At 46.1% G+C, this 14,683-nt stretch overlaps 1 protein-coding gene across 1 annotated transcript in view; it reads right to left on the bottom strand.

The window, feature by feature from the left end:
* LOC149278713 (BAH and coiled-coil domain-containing protein 1-like) overlaps positions 1–14,683 on the bottom strand; it is a 51,798-nt gene that overhangs the window by 20,876 nt on the left and 16,239 nt on the right. Inside the window, exons 2-4 of the mRNA XM_089501798.1 lie at positions 12,578–12,757; positions 3,510–3,623; positions 268–1,965 (exon numbers count right to left, since the gene is read on the bottom strand). Of these exons, the coding sequence (XP_089357924.1) occupies positions 268–1,965; positions 3,510–3,623; positions 12,578–12,757 (1,992 nt within the window). The remainder of the gene's footprint in view (positions 1–267; positions 1,966–3,509; positions 3,624–12,577; positions 12,758–14,683) is intronic.

Here is a 14,683-nt window from a genome sequence, read left to right as displayed (position 1 = left end):
TGATTCCACATATAGTCAGAGGGTATACCTGATGGAGGTAGGATCTAGCATATCTTGGATAGAAAGGACACTCATGTAGAGTGCATATTTGGGTTGTGTCCATTGGCCAAGGAGGACAAATTGGTTGGACTAGCCCAAAGCCTTAAAGGTCACAGTCTACCCCCTACTGGTTACCAAGTATAATTGCAAATCCAGTATAGCCCTTTCATATAAAGGAACAAAATATACCAAAGTCTTATGATTGCAAATTGTTTGGTCTTTGCTTACCTTTTTGTCCCATGCTATTTCTGCTCTGTCTGCTGGAACCGCCCCCATAGGATGCCTCATGGCGGCTTCCCGTGTCTTTTTGGCGGGCGACTGCCACTGCTATACCCACAGGGGGCTGCCTTACTTCCCCGTCTCCTTGAGATGCCTCGTTTTCCCGACTCCTGGCACAATCCATCCTCTCCTGCTCAGGCTGGCACTTGCTGGAGTGGAATTTCATGTCTTGGTGGGAGCAGCTGGCTTTCATGTTGCCCAAGCCCACAAAGGGGGCTCTCTGCCCCACTATAAGTGCTTGGTTGCTGTACTTCAAAAGGTTTTTCATGGCAGAGACCTCATCGGTTGGGCCTTGCATTTCTTGGCTTAAGGGTGGGCCAGGGGTCATGAGCGCAGCCTGCTGTAAACTTGTGCTGAAGGGGTCAAGGTAAGAGTTCTTCCTGTCCTCACTCATTGAGATGGGAGATTCTGTCCACGGGGGAAGGTGAGGGCCGTTGTAGCCCAGCGAGCTCAGTTCAATGGTTTTTCTCTTTCCATCATGGCCATTTCCTGATTGCTCCATGTCAGGGGGCCTATGCTGCTGGTGCCTTATCCTAGCTACTTTTTGAGAACCATGGGTTTGGGGTTCCTTGATGGGCCTGTCTAAAGTGCAGCAGGACTGGCTATTTTTGACACAGTGTGTATCCTGGTGATTGGGACGTGGACAGTCTTGTGATGGCATCTCAAAATATCCCCCTTTTTCCATGGCCCTCTGCATAGCAGGATCAGAGCCCACACTGTTCAAAAATTCCAAGTTTTTGATCCTGTTCTGATGCCACTCTGACCTCCTCTCCACTTTAGCCTCAGCTTTTAAATGGGAAAATGAATTAGCGTAAGACCCTGGATGGTGGGAGTCAGAGTTCATTTCGTGGCTCTTGTCTTTTCCGTCACTTCTGTCCATGTGGCAGCTCTCCTGGGCCACCTGAAAAGGCCGGCTTTTGTCAGTGAAGTGCCCAACAGAAGGCACAAATGTGGGCCTGCCCATTTTCAGTTCCCTGCCAGCCTTGTCCTGCAAAGAGCATACCACATCTGGGTTGGAATGAAGCTGCAGACAGGGAAAGGAGCCGGTGGATGTGTTAAGAGGGGCGGGAATGCTGGGGAGACTGGACGGGACAGTGTAGGATACAGAGTGGTGAAGCATTTGCCTCCTTTCCAGGCACTCACTGTACGGTTGTTGGGGCTCATGCTGTGAATATGAGCGGTCGGACCTCAAAATGTCTTTGGCACATCGGCTCTGGCTGCCTTGCCGAGGCATCCCCGCCCCGACCGTGCAGCTAGACAACATTGCTTTGCTGGTGTCCCCATTTAGCACCTTGGACGTCATCAGGCAAGAATTGAGGTGCTTGGTCCGATTGTCACATGAGCCTCTCTGGTGCATATCCTCCTTACAATGACTATCCATGGGCAGCACCACTTTCTGCCTCTCCTTGCCCTCTTCCTCCAAGTGCCTTTCCTTTATTTCCCCCTTCCCCATCTTCTCCTTGCTTAACTCGGCACTCCCGAGGTAACGGTCAGTGTCCTTATGAATCTTCTGCATGTGACTGTTCTCTCTGTCTCGGCTACAGGAGCCAATGGGGTGACCAGGAGCCGCTCTTGCAATGCTGGGAAAATTGTGATTGGCAGACAGGAGGGTGGGTTGTGCAGGAAGATTCCGTAAATAGAAATTATCTGCAAAACAAGTTAACATTTTATTATAAAAGCAAAAAAGGTTCACGCTGTGGCACCCCTCTTATTACACCAATACAAAAATTGAGGCAATCACAACTGATAGCTGATAAAAAGTCTGCAAATCCTTCTAAATGATTCTAAGGGAAACTTTGCTTGGAATTTACGACTCTTTCCAGGTTAGCAATTAGTTGCCTCACCCCCCCCACAAGTTTCTGCTTTACATGCAGCGCCCCGCTTGTACAAGGACCTCCACAAATGTAGGTAATTTCTGCTGTTTTCTATGCCAAATAATAGGGAGCAAAGGGAGGGGGGAACAGAACCCACAGTCTCACTGTTTCCTTGGATTAGGGGAAAAACACAATATTATGAAAGGTGAGATCCCACTTAGGAGGCTTCTCTGTCAGCACAGGAGATGAAGAGAGTCATAGAGACTCCAGAAATCGGTCAGCCTGGGACCAGCGCCTTGGGTTTCACCCAGGGGCAAATCCCCACCTGTTCAGATTCAAAGAGTCAAAATATAACATTTTAATAGAGACAGATTGTGAGCCAGAGGCAGGAAAAAACAGATCGCGCTCAACTATTCAGCTGGTCGGTGAAATGAAATCTGCCAAAACTTGAATGTTAACCTAAATCTATGGGGCATGTGGCTCCTCCCGCTGGAAATACGCGTGCAGCACAATATTACGGACACTAAACATCCACGTTTCACTTAGAACTGAAATATCACGTTCCTGTGTGACTCCCCCCCCCCCCAAAACAAGAAAAAAAGAAAGCAATCGGAAATAACTCGTTACGGGCCACATGCTACACTTATACAAGAGTAGGGGGGGGGAAGGACTCCCTACTTATGTCTATTTATCTCTACAAGGTACGGGCAGGAGAACATCAACATGTTTCTTCCTGGGCCTTCCGCTGCTTCTGTTTTGGTGTCCATTCTTGATATTACCACCATAATGCTTCCCCTACTGGCACACAAGCCTCAGAAATGCAACGAAGGGCAGATTAGCGGAGGATTACAGAAGGAATTTCATGTAGCAAGAAAAACAGCACGTTGAGAAGGTTTAAGTAAATGCAGGTCACTGAAAAATTCAAGTTCGGTCCTGTTATTTCAGCTTAGGACTATACAAAGAAAAACACATACAGAATAATACTCCGATTGGCACACAGGACTCTGTACAAAGTGCAAATATCCAGATTTATGCAAGATGGCAAACCAAGGAAAAACTAGTTTATCCTGATGGGTCCCTTGAACAATAAAAAAGGGGCCTAAAGACAACATTACCCAATAAAACTCAAAAATCTACAAATAGTTTATCTAAACAGCAGGAATCCTTTAAAGGTATTGTTTAAATAAACATCATTTCAGCCTGCCTCAACGCTTTTTATAGGTCTACGCCTAGCACACGACGCACAGTTTGTGTATGTTTGAAAAGACATTTGTGTCAAGGGCGCAAAAAGAAAAAGTGGAATTTACTATAATAGGGAGATGGCATATATGCCTCTAGTATAACACGACCGGTTAAAAGCTTTAACGCTAGACTTACCTTTCTGTGATTCGTAGAAACGATGCTGTCCGTACAAGACATTGCTGTTCCCGTGGTCCAAGTGGCTCATGGGTAGGAACGTGGAGGCCAGGCTGGCTGAAAACCGAGGATAAGCTGAGGATCAAAAAAAAAATTAAGTTAGAATGTTACAGAACTCTACACAAAAAACGGAACTTATGTTAAACGCTCCAAAGGTCCCACCAACACTAGAGTAGCCAGAATTCATTCTGCCCCTGGTGGTGTTTTCCATCACTGATGAATGTTTCATCTGGACATACGTTCTCGAGCTGCATAGAATATGATGCGGTTATGGTCACCGGTGGAAGGTGATTTGCCCGGCCGTAGTAGGTGAGGTAGAGAGAAGGCCATTAGTGAGGCCAGAACTGTGCGGTAGAGTTCCGCAGAATTATAATGGCTCCAAGCTAATGCCGATAATGCTGCTAAAACTATTACACCATTTAAAATGTGCATTTAAAAAAGACAAAAATCCTAAAAGTGAAAGAAGACCTGTATTCGTGGCTGGAAGCTTCATTTTTACGCGTAGAATGTGCGTTTATGTCAAGTCCTTGACGTCTCCCCATTACTGGGGTTGTAAAAGTACATGGATGAACTTGGATATAATATGTCTCTGATGCAGGATGTCTCATGTAGCCATAAAATTGTTGTGTTCCTTTGACCTGAAGTGGAAATATCTCTCTCAGAAAGGGAGGGCTGAAAGAGAGGAGTTCCAGTCTTGCTAAATTGTTACAGCTGTCTCTTTTAATTGCTTGTTGTTAAAAGACTTTTACTGGCCTTCATTTAAGTAAACACCAGTCAGTAAATTCCTTTGCCACAGATGCCCCTTTCCCACATGTAACCTTCCTTTGACCCCCGGACTCGTCTGCTGCCTCCCAGCCCTTTCCTTATGCCTCCTCTGGGGTATTATAGGTGAACATCTGCTCAGCTCTGTGCCTCCCCCGGCCACAATCATCCAACCTGTTGCAACAAGGAATGTAAGTTGTATCTTGGGGGTAAAACTCAAGGAGATGAGTCGGTTTAAAAGCTTTAAAAGGATTATTACTGCAAATGTCAATTTTATATCACATCAGTTGGAATTAATCAACCTTACCCCTCGAGTGAGAGATTTGGGGATGGGCTGGAGCGGGGATACGAATGTGCAAAAAGGAAGAGGCAGAATGTTAACTCAACGGAATCACCTGCACTCAGGGGAGGAATCAGAGCAGGTAAGGGGGGGATTGGGAGTGTGCAGTTAGTGGTTACAGAAAAAGTGAGAGGTACAGCCAGGGAAGACCCTTTAGAGTGCAATTAAGGAAAGATTTGGAGTGTGCAGTCATTGGAAGAGCTTTATAGCTCACTTAGGAAGAATTAGAGGCTGCGGCCTGGGCAGGAGCTTTAGAGTGCAGGTACCGATAGGACTAGAGAGTGCAGTCAGGGGAGGAGCTTTAGAGTGCAGGTACCGATAGGACTAGAGAGTGCAGTCGAGGGAGGAGCTTTAGAGTGCAGGTACCGATAGGACTAGAGAGTGCAGTCAGGGGAGGAGCTTTAGAGTGCAGGTACCGATAGGACTAGAGAGTGCAGTCAGGGGAGGAGCTTTAGAGTGCAGGTACAGATAGAACTAGAGAGTGCAGTCAGGGGAGGAGCTTTAGAGTGCAGGTACCGATAGGGCTAGAGGGTGCAGTCAGGGGAGGAGCTTTAGAGTGCAGGTACCGATAGGGCTAGAGGGTGCAGTCAGGGGAGGAGCTTTAGAGTGCAGGTACCGATAGGACTAGAGAGTGCAGTCAGGGGAGGAGCTTTAGAGTGCAGGTACCGATAGGGCTAGAGAGTGCAGTCAGGACAGGTAGGATAAGAGTTGTCTTGAATGGAAAGTTGAGAAGAGAGGTGGGGTTATTGAGGGAATTAGGAGGGAATGGCTGGGTAAAGCAAAGGGAAAAGTAGGGTGCAGTAGGTAATGGAACTCTGAAGCAGTCGGGGAGGTATTGAGTCAGTGTTATAGAGGGCAGTAAATAGATGTTTGTAGGGTGTGCTGGGGCAGTCACGAGAGGGAGTTTCCGCAGCAGCAGCAATGTACAACTGGTTAGGCACTACAAGATACAGTTAAGAATTGTAGCGTCCTGTTAAAAGGGGCATGATAGGAGTTATACCCAGTGCTAAGGTTTCTTTTTCCTGCTACGATGCAGTTATATCTGGAAGCCTTCGCTCTGTCTGTTATGGGGTTAAAAATGTCAGCTCTCCTCCCGCTCTTAGCAGAAGATAAGGTCCCTTTGAGCTAGAAGGAAGGCTGGGGGTTATGCTTGTGAATTAGAACAGCTGCCCCATGGAAACCAAGTCTCTCGTCTCGGCCCCCAGTCCAAGAACAGTGCTGGCAATTCTGAGCCACGCAGAATGAGGTCCAGTGCAGCTGCGCTTCAGGAATTCCCAGGGCAAGGGGCAGAGATGCCCAGGCACAGAATGTGCAGCCGCTTTGAAGCCTGGAGCCCACGCCAAGGCCTGAAATGGCTTCATTCAAGGCCAGGAACACAGACAACAAGTCTTTGTGTATATATGTCACAAAATGATGAGATAGACATGCTAGGGAGGGTGTACAGATAAAGCGAACAAATGAGAATATGACATAAGACGGGAGAAAAAGAGAAGGATTGTGTGAAGCTTTATGCAGTCAGCGGCGCCCTGGGTGCGCATTTTTCCAGTTCAGTAACATATTATTACTGGAAAATGTATCTTCAGCTTGGTTTAGTATATGTATCCGGTAACTGGGAGCAACAGTGACAAAAGTATCACAGAAGTTAGCAGACTTGTCCACCCGATGGGAAAAGGGGTCTCTGTCTCAGCCCCATCCTTTTAAAATCCTAAGTTTGAATTGTGAGGAGCAGCGATATACTTCTATATACGTGGACCCTCGTGTAAGAATACTGAGCAGACACGTGTCTACATGAGGCCTCTGGGAATATCGTTAAGTAGCCCGTGCTAAAGCGGTTCCTTGTATTCTGCCTTGGAGGGGTTAAGCAAGAAATGTGTACAGTCAGAGGAATTTTGGTTAGTGGTTGTAAGTTTAATTAAATTCTTGAGTGCTCTCCTCTTGTCTAGAGTGGAGGAGGATGGGGAGGGCTGTTATCACCACAGGGACATATGAGAATTAGAGAGGAGGGTTTGGAGTTGTGCTGATGAGACAATACAAGGAGTAATGTTTGTTTATTAGATACAATGGTGTATTTTCCTCTATCTGGTGTTACCTCTAGAGTTTAGTATGCACCAAGGGTGTGACCAGAGAGGAGAACAGAACAAGAACAGGAGGAGGATCAGGCCCCAAGGACATGCGAGGGAGAAAAACAAGGATGGAAAATGATATTTCAAGAGAGGGAGCATGTAACAGAAACCTCAAAGAAATGAGAGCGGGTACAGGATCCTTTTTGCGAAGAAACCCTGCTCTGTCCTAAGGCGAATTATCTTCGCTATGCGTTATAGGAGGAAATGGTCTCAATAATTCTATATAAAGCCATATGTAGGCTGGTAACTTATTACCAGCATTTAGAATGAAAATATGTATTTAATCATTTCTCCATCTTTGGGCAGAATCTCCGGGAATACTTAATTTTTAAAATAAGAGACACAAATGTTTCAGTCCCCCTTGACCCATCACAGAGCTGGAAGAATTACTTTGATTTCACCCCAGCCAATAAGAAAATTACATTCCAGGCATCACATGTATGGTTCGCATGTGTGGCACTTTCGAGTCCTTCCCTATTGCTGTTCTAGATTAGAACAGTCCCAAACTGCTTGTTCTATTGACTGCCATTCCCACGTGACTTACAAACCCAGTATACATTTCCTTTATTTGCCTCTTAGAGGTTGTTAGAAAGTCTCCAGCAAATGAATGGTTAACAGATGAGACACTAGGATTCCTTGTGACCGTAGAGTACAAAGTAGGTGCTTGAAGCTGCTGGCTTTTTGGCAGGCACATGAAAGGTAACGGCAGGTATTTCCTTGACACCCAACGCCGCAGGAGATCCCAGGCGAAGCAGGGAGGGGAGGTGATCAGAAGGGAGGACAACCAGACAGAGCTGTGTTTATAAATACACGCATCAGGTGACGGAGGGAAGTCCTGCAGGAAGCTGGCACCGACACAAGCAGCTAGTCCGACACCTTCTATACCAAAGCCGCCTTCTGTACTACATGCCAGAAACGGTGGCCGTAGCTGAGAACCCACCCAAACAAAATCATGAAGGTGCAAGAAAGGGTAAATAAAATACAAAACCCCCCCCCCCAAAAATACTTATTTTTCCAAAAGGATCTGAACTTGGAACAAGAGTGGATCCTCCACCTACCCTGTCAGTACTGAATGGGTTAAAACGCACACTACACCCAATTTGAAATGTATTCCTTATTGTCAGTTGAGATGCCAGGACCCGCTCCCATTGCAGAGGGCTGAGATGCGGGTTAGTTATCAGAGAGGACTGTTATGTGTCAACAACAACATCTGTACATAGGCTTAACATCTGCCAGCGCCAAATCCCCCACCGGATCAGACACACCCCGATCCCCCCACTGTATAATCCACACTTATTAACACTTGCATGGCCAGACAGCTAGGTAAACAAGCCCTGCGTTGAGAGACAGTTATCAAGCTAGTTCCAGGTTTTAAGAACGTATCAACTTATTAAGACCTTCCAAACATGGTCACTGGTAATATCGCCATCGTAGCAAATACCAAAGCGGAATTCAACAAATTGCACCTTACAGAGTTAATAGTTCAAGATAGGAGTCTTCCACGTCCCATCACCTAACCTGACCTACCCGCCAGTGATAAGCGGCAGAGCCGGGAAGAAGAAACAGTAACGCATATCCATCCCGCTGCTTAAACAGTTAACGTACGTGAGAAATTGCCCCCTCACGTCTGTGCCGATAGATACAGGTGGTGGATACAGACTCGGCAAAACATACGCCAAATAAACCTGCGTTCCAACAAACCCTCGTTAGAAACAAAACATAAAGGCGCTGTGTGGGGAGCGACGCGTGCCGGCCACGATGATCGGACAAATGCATTAATGAATTCACCGTGCCAGCGACAGTAAGACATTCCATCCAGTGTTTACGCGACGTTCTGTTTGTCTTCTCCCTAATTGGCACTGGACTTTGTTTACATGTATTTTTGCTCCCATTAAGCGATGGATCTTACCGCAGATAAGAAGTAACGTCTACTGCTATGCTTTTCCGGACGACATACTTAAAACTGCAGCTTTTTATGCGAGTTCCCAGTTTATGGATTTTCTGGTTTCTTTCTTTTATATATTATATTATAGTCAACAAAACTTGTATTGTGATATTCTTTGAAAGTATTTTCCAGAACATAGAGAAAAAAGGTATAGGACTCCACAGTTTACTTTGTATGATGGGACGTAGATGAAGTGACCTAACTAATCTGGCAAAATGTGGCGCTCCGTCTTTGCTTTGTCCTTGAGATCACACAGAAAAGTCTTGATAAAGCCGTACCCCCTAAAACAAAAAGTGTCCCTCTTGGGCCATTTGAGATGGAAATGGCAGGCAAAATCCCCCAGAAAAAAACTATTATTCTTGTAATGTTAGAACACACACTGCACTATTGGTTTATTTCTGCTTTCTTAGTGGTAACAACCACAAAGCTCAATGTGTGTCATTATAACAGAATTGTGTATCCATTTTCTCGTGGATAACTAGACCCCTCTTTCTCGTTACTTTGAAATAGGGTGTCCTGTAATTACGCTCAAAGGAGCGGCAGGCCGCAGAAGGCACGGCATAGGGGAAGCGCGAACAAATTGTATATTTTGGAGGGGAATTCTGAGAATTGTCAACTTAAAGTAGGAACATCGGGCTGCTTTGGTGGCCTGTTCCCTTTTATTTTTAGATCAATATGCCTTGGGTCTGAAACCTATATGATTGTTGGTAAGGGCCCCTGGGTGCAGAACTATTAACTCGTTATTGCCTGGGCTTCATGTTTTCTCCGATATATTTAACTGGAAATTCCTTTGGTTATGGAAACAGTAAACCAATAAAACAAAAACAAAAATGACATTGGTGCCAAGAGCTTGCAATCTATAAAACAGATTATTTTATTTAGAGGCGTATGTTATAAAGGTGCTAATGACTAGCAGGAAATGACAGTGATGGTGTATGCTGAGGCGCGATTAGGTAAGTGCAATTTGAAGGAGAACTGATGACACATTTTAAAGCGGACGTGGCCGGTGTTTCGACATGCTGTTGGCTGGCAATGTTTTGGAGAGAAGTGCACTTGACGGACTGAGTGGGGTTAAAATAAGAGCCTCTGCCAATCTGCCCTGAAGCTCTCTCAGTGGTGAGGAAGGCTGGGCAGGAGGAAGCTCATACTGAGAGGAGATGAGCAGCAGATGTGAAGTCTTCTCTGTTACTATGTGAGGCTGGGTGTGTCAAAGAAGTGGGAGTAGCGAAGAGCTCCAAGCCCCAAATCCAGTCACTCAACCAAAAAAATCCTGTTTCACTCCAGTGCGCATCTTGGAGCTGAAAGCAGTAGGCTTAGGGTATCAACGGCAAAGTCTAAACCCGCAGTTTACTTTGTACAAATGAACTAGATAAAGTCACTCGACGTGTGTGACAAGTGATGGTGTTGGGTCTTTGCCATGTCTAAGTCCTCGAGATCCTGATGGGAAATACGTTGCCTGGCTCTCTCAACCGATTGGCAGTAACACTTTCAAAGCAGGACGTAACAGCCAGGCATGTTCCATCCATTCTGCATGGCACCGTGTCAGCGATGGCAAACGTAGTGTTAACGGCACGGCCATTAATTTGCCACACCCTGAAGCCTCCCAAATTAGTTCAGTCTCAGAGCTACAGAGACACGCAGAGTTAAAGAAAGTGAGAGCAGGAGGTGGTATTGGCCCGGGGCCCTGGCATGCTGCCCGGCTGCTAGTCTGAAAAGATGCCAGCTGGCTCGCGCCACACCACAACTGCACCCTCCCCCTCCGCCTCGTCCTACACATTCTAAGGAAAGCGCAGGGAAGGAAGGGGGGCAGAACGTCAACGTAAGAGTGAGAGAGAAGAACCTGGAGAAACGCTGGAGGATTTTGCTTCGAACAAGAAGTTTGCATGCTAAAAATAACAGGAGGCACACATACAGCGTTATACAGGAGTCCATACAGCGTTATACAGGAGTCCCTACACTCAATGACTTCAATATGCGTTGGTAACCAGCCAACTATACAACAGCGTGACACTTCAGTAAGGAGACACGGGCCGGCGCATTAACACCCAACATTATACGCAATTGCATTGTACTAACACAATAACACACGCAGAAGCCAAATTTTTGTAAAGATATGGCTGCCCCACCCAGCACCCCGCAGGCGAAAACTGTTTGTCCTCATACAATGGGTGTTCTTCCCCACGAGCAAAACGGACTTTCAACACCTTGATGACAAAATCATCTGTCTCCTTAATATCACCGATCCCTCCGGGCTGCCTCGCTCGCTCGGCACGTACAGGAAAACGCGGCGGGGTACACAGAGCTCTCATTCGCCAAAGAGATTTGGTGCTCACCACATTCTTACTGAATATGCAAGAAACATTTGTTGACTTGGCTTCACTTTTCCGAGGCTTTAAAGTTTGTTTTTTAGTACAGCAAACATATGTTACGTTACGGTCCGAGTTCATGATTTGGTAACGGCCAATAAAGTGATTGTGGAACAAATAGTTTATAGTACAGTCCAAGGTCTGCCAGACATAAAATACGCCGGAGACCCCAGGACGTTGAGTCTGCGTGTGAAACGTTATGCTAGGAGGAGCGCTATAACATAAAAATATATATCGACTTCTGTGCAGAAACGTTTCTCCTCGGTCCCTAAGCGTTACTTTATATAAGTGCAGCATTCACATGAGGATAGGGGAGGTTCTTACAGGCTCAAAAATCTCTAATCCACTCATTTCTAGAAACCGCCGCTGCGTACAACATGAAAAACATTGTCAGGCTCCCATTATTATGAATGTATCAAAAGCGAAGGAAATTTAGATAATTACTATCTTCAAAAAGAAGGAAAACAAAGGGAAATCGTTGACTTTGGACCCATTTATCAGCTTTATGCTTTGCACTGTTTACAAAGGGAGTGCTAGCTCATTGGGCTAGATAACAGGTCAGACTCTTAAGCAACATAAAAGGAATGGGATATTATTTTCTCAATCGATGAAATCAGAAACCTCCTGTCATTCTGAAGACTCAGACAAGATAACCCCCTGACCTCATCTCTGATAAACTCAGGGGCCCTCTGCTTGCAGGTGCCTGCAGACAATGCCACCAAGCAGGTTTGGGGTGGGAGGAGACTGGGGCAGCAGGGGGGGTAGGGGTAACAGGGTTAAAGTTTAGACAGACTGTGGCTGTTGAAATTCCACCCAGAAGAGGTGAGAAGAGACAAGGTGATGAAAGAAGGGATGGAGCAACAACAGCTTTCTCTGGCTGGTGGCACAAATGTATCCAGAGATGATGGATGGGAAGGAGAGGCATAATCTGAGAGACTGGTTTCTCAAAGACGTTTAACCATTTACAAACAAGGCACGGCTACACCTGAGGGGTCACACAGAAGACTTGAGTCTAGTCTCTAACAGAAATCATTAAATGTAGGTTCAAGATGTGGCAGGGGTGGGGCTTGACTTTTTATATGACCAATCAATAAGCATTAACGTAACTAAGGTGTTTTTTTTTTTCCTTGTTCCACAATTGAATTTATAAGCCCATTTTCTGCTGTTTCTATACACATTATTGGGGGTTTTAGGGCTCTAAACCCTGTGATACCCTCATACCCAGCAAACATTTCGAACTCCTAGAAAAGAGGGGCATCAAGATTTGGATCCCAAAGATAGACATTGTGGGTGTAGGTATCTCCCTTAACTAATCATGTTACGGTTAAGCCCTTATTTTTGGGGACTTGTACCATAAATAAAAACACAGCATTCCATCATACTAGGTAGTGATGTCAGAGGAATCTATTCCTTGTTTTTTCCTGCAAATATCTGCTGAAAGATGACATCAGACGAGGATAAAGTAACCAATGTGAATGCAGCTTGTCACTAACCTTCATGAGAGTGAGAGAACCAGATCTGGGAAGCGCCGGCTCCATGGGGCCCCCTGTAGGTGGTTTCTGACGGGGAGGATGATGCTCCTGTAGGGTGTGCTGTTGCCGTGGTGCCCAGGCTGCTGCTAAGGAAACTGCCCATGAAAGAAGGGGAGGAGTTTGCCATCAGACCGCTTCCTGCTGGAGGAGAGAGGAGACCAAATCAGTAACATTGATGACATAGCACCAACATATTCCAAAGCGTGCTACTATATAAAACGACATTTAGGAGCGAATGGTTAACTTGTTACCTGCTACAGTGACCTATCACATATCTCTCCATAATGGGACTGACCGAGTCCATCTTACAAGATAACATCAAACGCATTCTAATGATGTCATTCTTCAACCAGATGAGAAGGCAACCTTTTTTATCTTGTATCATCCCCAGCTGCAACGTTGCCCCTTTAAAATGTTATTTACATAATGGATCCCCATACAGAATATAGAAGGTGTATCTGCATACCCCTGATGTGTTTTGTCTGGGGTACAGCACATGATATAATATGTTTATGTCCTACAAAGAAGGAATCAAACGTAAGAGAACTGAAAGGAGCGACACTGGAATAGCAGAACCGTGCGCAGGGTGTATTCGGAATTATTGGCCGATCATCGGGCTCTCCCTATCACACCCAGCCTTCCGGGCACAATTAAAATATCACATCTTTAAGGAAGTTCTTGCCAATTCACCCCCTCTCCCCTTTCTCCAACTTGCTGCTGCCCCCTGACTACAGGGAGGGGACTCCAGATGTGAGCTCCCGGTGAGTTCTTCCATTCAGCTTATTCCGCCCCAGCCCCTGGCATCATTCCCTCACTCAAATGAATCTTCACTTGGATCGTGAGCTCTGGCACACAAGACAACACCTGTGTCCAGGTGTGGCAGGGTGGTTACGGTGCGAGGTTAACACCCTCTATACCAATCCCCACTGAAAAGGAGTCAAATACATGCAGCAAGGGGTACGTTATCTTTGCCCCTTTGGTACCCGTCTATCATTTTGCAATATCCTGACCCTGTATTAATAAGTAAGAGTTATATTTGCTATTTTATCCAAGACTTGCTTTAGCGTTATAAGCGTACACAGCTCAGTATCAAAGCTGTCAACAAGCTACCAAACGCTGCATGGATAATGAGTCCCTCCATATAAGAGCACCTTATACATCCCGCTCTACACCCAGCATCCTCAGTCACCGTGGAGAAGACCACAAACAGCATCTCAAAGCACAAGTTACACTGAATCATTCAACGTCCAACACGATCCTGGGTCTGTTCTGAGGGTAAATCCGCGGAGTGTGACCCACATGCTCTCACTGGGCACAGAGGGTCTGCGGAACCCGCACCCGAGTCTCCCCGCAATCCGCAGACAGCACATCAATACCAATGAAATATTACGAACATTGCGCTGAATGATCCATTGCTTACACATCCACACTGCAGGGTTATACCAGGCAAGAGAACCCTGCTAGAGGAATCATTGCCTTCTGTGCTACCAGGTAACTCTGCAAGCCATCTGGGCATCATGCTGATACTTCAAGGATTAAATCACAGGACTCTGATCTATTGGCATCTGTTACCCCCAATGCCCACTACAACTAGCCAGGTCTCACCATATTCAGACCATTAAATCCATACCCATGTGTTCATTTGTACTGTCTAAAGTTCTATACATAGAGCAATGGATATACTAGTGTTGCGTTATTGGATTGGCTTCACCCCTGTCTGCTGGCACACTGCTCCCTGTAAGCACTGCCATTACAGTGAAGCAGTGCTCCGTACCAGATTCACAGATTGGAAGAGCTGCCCTGAAGAGCCTACGGTCCAAGTCCGCAAGGCGACGGGGTGCTCACAGCTCTGTTACTTACCCCAGATGTACATGGTGTAAGGCATCGGTTAGGTCTGTCCTAATAACCTCCCTTTACCGTTTGTTCCAAGCATCACTAGGGGCTGTTAAACGACGATGCGGAAGCAGGGGGAGAGTCGCCAGTTGCCAGCCCAGCAGCAGCCGTTCACAGGAGAAAAGAGCAGAGAAACAGTTACACGCATCGTAAAATGAAAGTTTTATTGTGAGC

Source organism: Sceloporus occidentalis, unplaced genomic scaffold (assembly GCF_023333645.1).
Source record: "Sceloporus occidentalis isolate IW3139 unplaced genomic scaffold, rSceOcc1.0.p SCAF_182, whole genome shotgun sequence".
Lineage (NCBI taxonomy): Eukaryota > Metazoa > Chordata > Lepidosauria > Squamata > Phrynosomatidae > Sceloporus > Sceloporus occidentalis.
Note: the sequence above shows the minus strand (reverse complement) of the source record. Positions and strands in the feature narration are given on the sequence as shown.